The sequence below is a fragment of the Balaenoptera acutorostrata genome, chromosome 7 (assembly GCF_949987535.1).
Source record: "Balaenoptera acutorostrata chromosome 7, mBalAcu1.1, whole genome shotgun sequence".
NCBI lineage: Eukaryota > Metazoa > Chordata > Mammalia > Artiodactyla > Balaenopteridae > Balaenoptera > Balaenoptera acutorostrata.
Window position 1 is genome coordinate 15,253,812 of NC_080070.1, and position 12,818 is coordinate 15,266,629.

General features: G+C 36.2%; 1 protein-coding gene across 6 annotated transcripts in view; it reads right to left on the reverse strand.

Moving 5' to 3' along the window:
- Positions 1-1,282: 1,282 nt before the first annotated feature.
- The window catches only part of UBN2 (ubinuclein 2), a 74,817-nt gene continuing 63,281 nt past the window's right edge, over positions 1,283-12,818 (reverse strand). For all 6 annotated transcript variants that reach the window (XM_057550167.1, XM_057550163.1, XM_057550162.1 and 3 more), the window contains 3 exons: positions 11,106-11,337; positions 10,584-10,673; positions 1,283-7,607 (listed from right to left, as the gene is read on the reverse strand). In XM_057550167.1, coding sequence (XP_057406150.1) covers positions 7,558-7,607; positions 10,584-10,673; positions 11,106-11,337 — 372 coding nt within the window. In that variant the 3' untranslated portion in view covers positions 1,283-7,557. The remainder of the gene's footprint in view (positions 7,608-10,583; positions 10,674-11,105; positions 11,338-12,818) is intronic.

The following is a 12,818-nucleotide window of genomic DNA, read 5'->3' on the forward strand; positions in this document are numbered from 1 at the left end:
AAGTATTACAGTATGAGGAAATTAAATAAAGATCACAAATAGTTACTTTCAAGCAAATGGTACTTTGGGAGTATCTGAGAAAAATGTAATTTAATACTAAGTTATTCAAAGGCAGTCTGATTAAAATCTTACCAGTCCCTGTCTGAGTCTGTGCTGGGATGTAAACAGTCTCCTAGAAATGCCTACAGTCTTTACTTTTGAATTCAGTGGGAACACAGCATAGATGGCCAACGTGAGTGAGAAAAGGAGGTGAAAGACAGTTTAACCTTTCCTCCCCTGACTCTCAGCAACTTATATTCTAGTGTAGCAATTGGTTGATGGAATGGTTAACTGAAGAGCTCAGACTAGAGGAAAGAAGAATGAAGACTAAAGAAAATGAAGAAATAATAAGAATTTGACATTAATATTCAAAGCTACTTTTTAATTATAGTCTGACCATCTGTTTAGCTCCACAAACCTGAACACTGTGCCACAGAATCTAAAACTTTCTCAGAATTGAACACTGGGATGGTTTTATCTTAACAACCCAAAGACATGCCATGATTCTAACTACAGTTTGCACCAGTATCTGTACTTAGTTTTTTAATATAAAGTTCACATTTTAGGATAGATGAACACACAAAATATCTCTATTTTTATGTTTCCATTAATTTTCCCTAGAGGAACAAACACACATTCAACAAAACCCTTATGCCTTATTTCTTTGGGTAGAAGTCTTAATTAACATCTGTTATTTAAAGAATGGAAAAAAGAGAAAAAGTGTGGAAAATTTGTGTGTTTATCTGCATAGTTGATATTTAGAGGCTACTAACTAAGGCTTTATCTGGAAAAAGCAACAAAAAAACCAAAAAGTGACTTTTAAGGAAAAACATCCTATGCTAGAGATTAAATGGGCCTCAGCCAGTTCTGGGAATTAACCCAGAGGCTTTGTCTGCTTGGGCCTGGCGCTTTCTGCTGACTCACTTACACTGGATAATTTGTTCCTCATCCCCCTACATTCTCTTTCCTGACCCTAAATATGTGCTACAATTTAAATCTACATATACCCCCTAACAAATGTTGCTAAGCATTTGGCTCAGAGAGGTGGCATCCATTTTTTCCTGTTGTTGTTGTTTCCAATGATAAAAGGAAAATTCTATGTATTACTGCTTAATATACCCAGTGGAGGGTAGGATAAGATGACCTTCCTTTCCTCTTTGGAGTTGAGCAAAACATGTTTCCCTCTACCCCCGCCCTCCCCACCCCCTCCCCAGCTATAGGAAAAGAATCCTGCCTCCCCCCTCTCCCACTTTCCTACCACCTGAGCAGTTGATGGCTCCAACTCTTTCACGGTTGAAGAAGCATAAATTACAAAGGTCGACTGGCTAGAAGTACACCCAGCTGACTGTATGTAGTGCTTGCCCCTTCAGTGCAAAGCTGGATAAACCTATAGTTACAGCAAGAGTACACAATCTCAATTTACAAGAAGGAGGAGACTCCCATTCATTCTTAGAAAGTTAAAAGTTTAGCTATCCCTAACTAAACAAGTAATATAAGGAAATCAGACTGAGAATATGGCAAAGTGAGGCAGGTAAAATGTTTGGGATCATTAATCAACTCCAATAACCAATCGTCCAAGCTTTAGCTAGCTTCAGCTCCACAACCTTGGCAAAAATCACATGTGTAATAATACCATAAATGGCTAAAAAAAAAATCTACTTATAATTGAGAAACTTAGTGTTATTTACCCCCTCCCCACTTATTAACCTGAAACTAAGCATTTTATCCAACCACAAATATAATATGTTTAAATAACAAATATGTATCTAAATTAGAATTCCAGTGATTTTTTTTAAACTTAAAAATCATATGGTACTTTTTTATACCCATCATAGGGAAACATTTTTTAGCCTCTGCAGGAAAATGATAATACTTTTTTAATTATATAGGACATTTTAGAAAAACTCAAAATATTTTTGAAAAAGTCTCTGATATCCCTGGGAGGTAGGTGAATATTATTATACCCAATTTTCTAATGGGTAATCTGAGGCACAAAGGTTAAATGATATTCCCCCTAAACATAGTAATTCAAGAGTAACATGCCTGAACTGAGGCCACCTGATAACAGTCTTGCTATCAGGTAACACTACCAGGAGCCTCTGCTTTCTCCTTTTTGGCCACCAGTCTCCTCAGTTAAAATGTAGTTAAAAGGGGGCATTTATTAGATATATCTGTACTGGGCTTTGAGGATTGGTTCAATTTAGTCTCCCTTAACATGTCACATCTGTTTTCAACAAGAAACAGATGAATATTAGCTATCGAATATTATGTTATTTTGCTCAAGGGAGAAACATAAATAACCATTAAATCGTATTAAGCCAAATGTAATTATTTGGCAAATAAGAAAACTGAAGCTCTCTCAAGAATGCTATGGGTTATATGAGTGTTTTTCCTCAGAATCTGAAGTCTTTTCTACTTCTAAGTTTATTAACCTTTTGACAGATATGCAGCTATATGAATTCTTCAAAAATTATTTCCCAGAAGAATACATGATGCATTTTTAATATTGACAAAGTTGCTAACTTCCTTCAAAACTCAGAAACAATACCATGGTTCTAACTCTAGCTCTCCCATGTCTTTAGTCTTGCCTGCCGTTGTGTACCTTATCAACTTGACCCAGAAAGACTCTAAGATTCTTGTTATTCCAATGCTTTCTCTAGTATTATGCATGCCAAGTTTGAAGGGCACAGAGTAGTGGATTACATCCAGGAATAGTCAATGAGTCCACTAAATTTATTTTACTTGTAATAACTGACTTATTTTATTTATATCTATATCTATATCTATATATCTATATCTATATATATATCTATATATATATAGTTATAGTTGTTGTTGCTGTTGACTTCTACAAACAGATATTCAAAGGGGGAAAATAGTATCTTGTGAAAAGACAATTTCCCAATCTACCCATTTGAATTGACTAAAAGCAATGGAATAAACAAGGCAGTTTTGCAAGCATTAATAGGAGAGTGCTCAGAAAGGATGCAATGGTACAGCAGCTACTAGTTTTGTATATATATTACATATGTATACATATATATACAGATATATATATGTATGCATGTATGTATGTATCTTACACATATATCCATATTCATATAAGGAAAAGGAAGAATATTATAGCATGACATGATCTTGGCAAGTTTTGAGATTCTTCCTCCTGAATCCCCTGACGTATTAGCCTGTACTTTAGGATATCTGAGAACAGTTTCAAAAGAAGGGAAAAAAGAAAGAAAAAAAAGGCACTTAACAAAGACAAAGGCCTGAACTGAGTATGTTTTAGAGGAGTAATATAAGCCATTTTACCAGAGCTAAGAAACGATCTACAGAGTTAAACCTTTCCCCTTAAATTTTATAAAATAAAATTAACATGTTTGTAATCAGTCATTTACCTACTACTGCATTTTTCTTCCACATCACTATTACAAAAACAAAAGCCCCCTAAAAGCAAAAACAAAAACAAACAAACAAAAAAACAATCATACATGCACAATAGAAAGTAAAAGTGCCCTTTTGAGAACATAAGGTCAGCAGAAACTACAGTGCTGAAGCACGGGGCAAGTTCTCAAGTTTGGCCTTACAGATTACAGATTTCTCTCACTCTTCTAATTTAAAACAAGACAAAACAAACATCAACGAACAAAAAAAGCAAACAAAAATTCAAAACCTAAATGATGATAAAAAGAATACAGGGACCAGTGTGCTTTTATGGTACACCCCTAAAATAAAGTATCCTAATTCTATACATGGGCCAAATTATATGACAAAACCTCCTAGAAGTAAAGAACTGTAAATTAGATTAAAGTTGACCATTACAGGCAAAGTTCATTTTACAAATGTAGCAGCAAATCTGATAGATAACTGGAGTTCTAAGAGATGATCCCAAGGGACACAGCGTTCTCATAAGCAATGGCAGTTTGAATAACAGCAGAATTCCATTTCAGAAAATGTCTTGAACCAAGTAGAGGTGGAAAGGGGTGTGGTAGAGGGCAACGAGAGGAGAAAGATTAGAGGTGTCTGCCCTTTCCAAACCTGGGTAGTAAACAATTTAGATCTGCTTTGGGAAAAAAAAAATCCTGGGTTAAAAATCTTTTCAGATAAGTTGTTTTCAAACAGGTGTCAAACCCACAGCATTCAAACATGTGTGTGCCCAGTTCTTCCTCCTACCTGGGTGATATGATAAACCCTATTCAGCTTCTCTGATGTTAAAAATTGTAATTTGGGCTAACAGCATCCATCAAAGGGGTGGTAGGCATGAAAGAATGTACTAACACAATCCTCTGATTCCCTCAATCTCAAGATTTTGTGACTTCAGATTAACCTCACTTCTTTCCCCAAAACTTTATTTCTTCAGGCTGCTTTAAAATCATGATTTCTTTTACCCTCTGATCTCAGAAGCATATGAGAAAGAATTATAATCGACTTATAATTAAATTATTGCTTACATCTATTGTGGAGGCTCTGAATGAGCTTGACACTTTGCTCTCAGTCTCCAACTGCGGCTCAGCTCTGCTATCTCTGGAGACAGCTCTGCTGACCATTCATTATTGCTCGTGAATACTGAGGATTAACTTGTATGTACAGTAACAGCTTATACATCAGTGAAGGCAATTTAAAATACGAGACAGTTGAAAACAGCTTACTTTTCCTGAATCAAGAATCCCGCTGAATGGGACATCATTGTGTGCTGATTACTTTTACACTGGGATGTTGCTAATGCTCTTCAGAAATACACATTGCTCTATATCCTTTCCAAATTACTCACCATTTTAAAAAATAACGTAATTTGACTTTCAAGTGCAAAAATAGAATATGAGTCACAAGCCTCTGTGCTAAAAAATAACCGATTTGTATGTATGATTTTAGTAAGACAAACTGTAAAAATAAGTGACTGTACAGTATGGACACCATTTTCAATGTTATGGCCTAGAAAAGAAAGAGGTATTTACATGTAGTAACTCTTTGATCATACTTTTTAAGAAATATAAGGATGTTGGTTTCACTTGTACAACATAAAAGGGTAGTCTTGATTGGAGTGGATTAAGGTAGTGAAAATGTGGTGCAGTGACGCAGAATCAAGACCGAAGAGAAAAGAACAGAATCTCCACGTATGAGAACTCCTCAGAGCCAAGGGCCTTCAGTTATTTTTACCGGTTAGTTATAAACGATACTGGGGGAAGAACTGATAATCCTGTTCTTCTCTAATGAAGACAGAGTCATCAGGGATCTTCACATGGCGTGATTCAGAGTTGATGGATTAAAGAAATTAAAGTTGTTACTCCTCAACTGAAAGTCCTAATGAACTTATATATAGATAAATATATGTGTACAGATATACACATACAGATGAATACATGCACAACTATCCTCAGGAAGAGAGATTAACATGCATTCTGACTTCTCTCCTGGTATGGGAAGTAAAACAAAGGCAGCTTCCCAAAGGAAAATTCCTAGAGATTAGCAAAGACTTCTTTTTTCTAAATTAAATAAAAGCAAGAGGTATGCTACACTGGAACAACTCAAGAACTGGGTAAGCTTCCCTAGTTAAAAAACCAAACAAACTTTAATCAAACATACTCAATTCAAGTCAAACCTATCTGCACCATCCCAATATCCTTCCAAAATATCCACCAGGGTTGATACAACATTCTTATTTGCTTTACCGGTAAACTAAATTCTTAGAGGCAAGTAATTATATCAATGATTCCTTTGAAATAATCCTTTCCTCTTACTGTAACAAGTTCTTAGAACTAAAGTTTTCAGTTATTAACTTTTTTTTTTTTTTTTTGCTATAACCAAGCCAATGTGACTCTGAAGTCAAAATACAGGCTTACAGATCTAAAGAGATCTGTGCTCATTTATTCACAGTCCTAAAGCTATTTGGAACTTCTGCTCATGAAAGGAAAAAAAGGGCCTGGTTAATACCCTTATCTGAGTAAACGTAACAGGATGATTTGTAATGAAAACATATGCAAGGAATCTTGCTACTACCAATCTGATGCTGGTTTTTTTAGGTTAGTCTGTCATTGTTAATGGATCAAGCTTACACTATTCTTGAGTACAGTTTGAAAACATTCAGAAGCCTAAATAGGAAGAAAAAAGAGAGACTAGAACAATGATGAGGTGAATAAAAACCCAAACAAAATGCATCCAAACATAACCATAAATTTCTCCCTTAACGTCCTTTGTTGACTATGCTATTTGCATGAGGAAGCTATAATAACGGAGTCTTATTATCTGCAGGTTTACTCACATATCGATACTCTGAGTAAATATTAGTAAAGCTTTAAAATCCCAAATGCTCCAAATCAATTTCACTACACTGGATATAGGGAGTAAAAATACACTATGATTGTTATAAAAATAATCCCCTGTACACATAATGATCCTAATTTAATTCTTCCCTTTAAAATACCATCTTCAAAATTCCAAAAAAATTACATATATGCCATTTGAATGACCAATGAAGAAGCACTGTAATGCACACTTATACCTGTTTATATCAATAGTTAATAATCACCTGAAATACCACTAGCTAAAAGAACAGAAGGAGACGTTGTGAACCTGAGGTGATGTTGGGGGAAATTTACAGTTCATACTGGCAGGCCTGCAAAGGCTAAGTGGACCAAAGTCACAGCCCTCTATCAAAGATCCCCATTTCTCAAGAGGAAAATGTGAACACAGTCACGTTTTAACATCAAGAATGGAAATAAGAATCAACCAGTCAATACCAGATGCACAAATCACCTGAAGAAGAGAGTTAAGTACCTGCTTCTGAATGGAAGATGTAATTGACCCTTTTACAAAAAGGGAACATCTAAGTTTTGTCTGTTAAGAGCAACGGGCTCAATTTTTTGACTTAAAAATGTAATATATATCACTGTGCTAAAATGACTTTCCTGAAGCATCTTTAGTCCACTGATTTACATAGGAGTTGCTACACACTGGAGAAGATTCAAGTTTGTTCAGGATTTTTGAGGGTACATGATTTATACTCAGCTACTGTCTGTATCAGACATAGGGTCATTAACTTTTTTTGTGGCAAATTTGCTGCACCGTCCACCCAGACATGATCATTACTCCTGACAAACTGGCCTAATTTCAGATATATTGTCTTTTATTATGCAATTATGTCTACAAGTGTTCAGATCCAACCCCCAGGATGGATGGAGTTTACCCAAATCCTCAATTTCCTTCTTCCTCCCCCGGGAAAAATCCAATTTGTATTTCTGTGGGTTTGACAACTGAGTCTCTTTCAAGTCAGTTAATATGGTAACTTTGTCTTTCTTTAGAAAAGACCAAAAGGTCACTAACTTTGCACGAAAGCATTTCTTCCTCCTGCACCTGGCTTTACTCAAGTAATGTTTTCTTTTCTTTTTCCTCCTCACCACAGTGCTTGGGACGAGAGAATGTAAACATCGACAGAACAGCAGCCCTATGACCACATGAGTACTTTTCCATCAGGTAGATTCCATCAGCCAGCCGAGTGTGTCATCTCCTTTGCTTGCTGGGAAGTCACTGAGATTTCCGTGGTAATTTAGTGTCCCCTTTACTTTGGCCTCCATCTGAGAAAAGAGATGTTTAATTGGTATGGGTCGGCACGTAATAAAAAATAAAAACAAAGCAAAAAGAACAATTAACTTTTAATTTTCACGTGGATGATGAGATTGCTAAAAAGATAACCTTTCGTACCTTACATGTTATAGCATCATAGAGGTTGAGAACATAATGGAGATAAAAACTCAACAAGAATGATCCTCTTACCTCAAATGACTATGGTTTAATTGGTTTTCAGTGTCCTAAAAATACTATTTCAACAAGTATTTATTATCTACCTCACTGTAAATTGTGTCAAATGCTGTGAGGATTATAAAGAAACATAAAAGACATAATCCCCCTCGTTCAAGGGACCTACCACATTTTTTGATTCCTTTAGAAGACAAGGTCAATTTCATTTTCTTGCAAGCGAGATTAAATTTCCTGCCATGACACAGCATTTAATAACTCTCAATTATTTATGTAAATGATTGGACCACACTGGTAGTGAAAACTCCAGCTGAGTCTTTGTTTTAGTCCTAACCTGGCAAAAGTTGTAAAAGGTAGGAAAGCTTGCTACTGGGAACAATGGTTTCTAGTTTTACATATGGCTATGTAACTTTTACTGGGAAAATGTTCATCACTCTACTTAAACTGGATACGAGTAGGGCCCAGTGACCTCGAGAGACAATAGAATATAGAGAAAATCTCTAATAGATCATTGATTGCCTTAGCAAGGAAAATTAAGCCCCCACCAGGCCTGAGAGAAAAAGAGGGAGGCACAAAGGGCAGAAATACACAGGTGTAAAGGAACAAATTATTGCATTCAGTAACAATCTTAAGGCTGGAGGAGACCACAAAAGTCACAATGCTAAGTCCACTCGTGTGAAACCTAAATTACTCGGGTGAAACATAAGCAAAACAAAAAAACTGCCTCCACTGAAGAAAAGATGTATCAATGAAACAAGACAGTTATTTCAAAAGCTGTATAAACAGAATATTATTAAAATGAACTTGGTGACAACATCTAAGGAATTGACTTTTCTATTTTATAATGAGGTATTATACCCTTGCATTTGTAGACAGAAATGATTTGACTTGAGGCATAATTAAATTCATAAAATGGCAGAGTGGGATTTTGCTCAAAGAAGCTTTGGTTAATTACCAAAATAAAATACTTGTATTAACTGGACTGTGCAATTCTTTAGACCAGGGTTTGGCAACTATGGCCCGTGGGCCAAATATGGTCTGCCACCTCTTTTTATGAATAAAGTTTTATTGGAACCCAGCCACACTCATGCTACATATCGTCTATGACTGTTTTCCTACTGCAATGGCAGAGTGGAGTAGTTGTGATAGACTATGTGGCCTGCAAAGCCTAAATTATTTACTATTTGCAGCTTTATAGAAAAAGTTTACTGACCCCAGTCTTTAGACTAGATAAGGTCAGAAAATTAACATTAACTGAGCTCTTACTATGTACCAGGTACCATGCTAGAAGCTTTAAATAAATATTTTTGTTAAATTCTCATAAGAAGCCTATTAAAAACATCTTGTTGTCCCCAGTTTACAAGCAAGGGAAGTGCAGGTCAAACAAGTTAGACTTGCTCGAAGCGGCAGTCCTAGAATTCAAAAATCCCAGCCTGATTCTCAAATTTAGTGTCTCATACTTTAAAATGTTTTTACAATGAAAAATTATAAACTTTTTAATTTCAATTACTTGGAAAATGCCGACAGTCTTATTTCCTTTCTCCCTCTGGAACAGTGGTGCTGGCCAGAAAACAAGATAATGTACCTACACCTGGAATATTGGGGTCATGTTGAACCACAAGAATCCCGGGTGTCTAATTCCTTGCAGGTTTCTACCGGTCTGCCCTCAAACATACAGCTCTAAGCCGGACTCATCCTACCAAGCAGTGGTCAATACCCAGGGCAGAACTACCTTAAAGGGTCACAGGGCAATTTTCCATAAGCATTTAAACCTAATCAAGAAGCCCAGGAAGATCAGGACTGTTGACACTTGTGCCTACTTTGTGGTCCCCCATTTGCATGACTGTGGTTTTGTATTCATTCTCTCAAGGGGAGAGTCTGGGGCAGCTTACCACTTAGGTGTTTTAGAGGATTAATTACAACCTATTGCCTCAAGATTGCTCTAAAGCTCCCATTTCCACATTGTGGTCAACTGTAAACTTGTTCAACAATAATTTTAAATGCAGCGGCCAAAAAGAATAGTGAGGCCCCAGTCAACTTCCAAAGTTAAGAGAGCAGCCGAGCAGCCCAAAGATCCTGAAAATGGCCTTCAGAACAGTATCAGCGTTCTATGGGGGTCAAATGCTGGTGAGAGCAAGAATCTGGAGGCCAGTGTTGTGTCCAGTGTCCACTATCCAATTTCAGATTTCAGAGCGATCTAGTTGGGCTGCAAATATATAACGTGTACAGTTTAAAATCACGTTAATTTGATCACGGCTAAGAGGCAGAGAAGTTTAATAGTTAAGAATACAGGCCATGGAGTCAGACTTCCTGGGTTTGTATCTCAGATTAAACACTTACTACCCTATCATCTTGGGCAAGTTGCTTACCTCTGATTCAGTTTCCTGATCTGTAAAATGGGGATTGTTATCTCATTCACAGGTTTGTTGTAAGGATTAAATTAGCTAATACATGTAAGTAGTCACAAGACTGTCACTTAGTAAGCTTTCAATAAAGGTCAACTATGATTAATTACCGGACATGACTTTTGTACACTGTCGTATGAATCCTATTCTTTGTCATTATTTCCATATAACAAACACCTTCAAAAAGGCTCTCTACACATGTTAATAAAAGATCTCCTTTACCTATTTCCTTTCTGTAAGGTGTTTGTTGCCAATAAGGATTCAGTCACATGAAAATTAGTTTTTCCAATCTTTGTCATTCCCTCACATGGTTTTCAGAAAAGACTTAAAATATATATTTGTAAATTTGTATAAACAATAAAGAGAGGAAGAAACAGGTGGCTTTCTTACCGTTAAATGTTTGCTGTAAATGTGTAGGCAGAGGTGAGTGGGAAAGTGTTGCTGCATGCTGAGCTCCTGGCTGTAAACCCTTTAGTAAATCTGAGAGGAAAACAGACTTGTCAGTAATCTTCTTAAAACTAAGATTTGAGCCCTCTTAGATAAAAAATGAAAATAGTTTATCTAATGCAAGCACAGACCTTGACTTCTTAAACTAGAGCACATACATTAAAAAATATTTACATGTATAAATATAAATGTGTATGCAAATAACCCAGCAAATCGGACTCCCTCTTATAAATTTCATTAAGATAGAAATGTGGAATAGATAGTTCACTTAGAAACTATAAAAAAATTTCAGAGTCCAGTAATTTGACTTATTTTATATATATAGATGAAATAAACTGCATTTCTTTTTAAAACATTCTATAATTTTCACTAACTCCAACTGGACTACTCTCAATTAGTATAAATTTGTGAAGTTTCCTGTTCTATCAAACTAGGTAGCCAAGTAAATAAAAGAGCCCCACTTACTCTGAGTTAGGCTATGGTGGAAAGCGGCTGAGGTAGATCCCGAGGTGGTTGTCACTCCAGCTGTGTCCGTTCCAAAGCCAAGTAGCTCCAAGGGAAACTGGAAGGGCATGGTCACTGGAACAAGGCCACCCAGCATCCCAAAAGGAGTCACATTTTGATTTGTTACAGACAAAGGTGATGTCATGAGAGTCAGAGGTGAGGCATTAGCCAATAATGATGCTCCTGCTGTGGACTGCAGAAACCAGGGGTCAAAATACATAAGAAGTCAAGTCTTTAACCTGAATTGATTTATTTTACTTAATATCCTCATGGACATGAGACTATGTCTTACATCTGCTCTAACAGAAACTTTGGGAGACAGAAATGAAGACTGAAGCATAAATTACATTTCAAAGAGTGACCAATGTTGGCTCTGGAAATACTTCTACTCAGCTCTTCATCGCCAGTTTAGATTTCTTAACTGTTACCGCAATGCCTATATTAGCACCCATTCGCTCTCTTAATCAACTCATTTCTAACCTTAGATTTCCATTTTTGCTCTTAGCCCCTAGATCTGACACTGGTAATTAATTTCATATAATTTCAATTTGGTCTCTGAAAATGCTCTGTAATTTTACTGTTTGTCTTACAATCTTTTCCGACACAACCCCTGCAGCTGCTGTTCTAGACTATTACCCTCTCAGATCCCCCAACTTGATACCCTGTACTTTCATCATAACAGCCATCCTGTGTCCTCCTCATCATTAGCCTTACCTGCCTCTTCCTCAGAAGCTGAACACCTGACCTATGCCATGAATCCCACCCACGCAGAACTTTCTGCGACAAATGTCAAGCACTGCACCTTTTCCGTATTCCCTCTGCCTTCGCAAATACAGAGTCCTCTTACATGGTTTTACAACCACGCTGTTATTCCTGGCTCTCCCCCAACCCCTAGCAAAAACCTGACTTATGTATCTTCCTTTTATTATCAAACTTGCTGAATGACAGCCTCCTTTTTCCACATTATCTAGCCTCTCCTTAACCCCTGAAAGAGGTTTCCAATTCCACTACTTTTTTGAACTTAGACTCCTAAGGCAAAAGGTAAATTAGAGAGTGTTTTGACACTCCCCGACCTGGGCTTTGATGCCATGTTTATGTTTAGAAATATGCTAGCACTGATGAGCTTTCATTGTCAAATTACTTAAATATACTCTATTAAGCTAATTTAATTCTTTGAACACTTTTCTATAAAGCAATTAAATAATTTTTTCCCATTTTAACTTTTTTTATGTGTACTTATCAAAAAAGATAATCAAAATTTCTCGGTATCAGACGTTATCTACTATAGTTTCTGCAATTTTGTAGCCTATTTTATCAACTCAAAATTTCTGCGGTAAAAAACTTTACATTTCTAAATTTGGTCAAGAAAACTGAATTCTCTGAATATTTGTTAATCAATAATAAGCATTAGCTATGGTCAGTTTTACTTTGTATGTTGATTATTTCTACCAGTAAATATTATTAATTAAGGGCTAATCATTTTATTTCTTAATGTATGAGAACAAGGTAGGTGATTTTCCCATGCAAAAATGTCACATTACGTCATATATTTATACACTTAATGGTCCACACCACTGCTGAACAAAAAAAATGAAGAACATCCTCCAAAAGCTTTCTATTCTGGTTTTTCCACTAGTTCTCCAATAGCCTTCCCTTATCTCCTTTATTTATCTC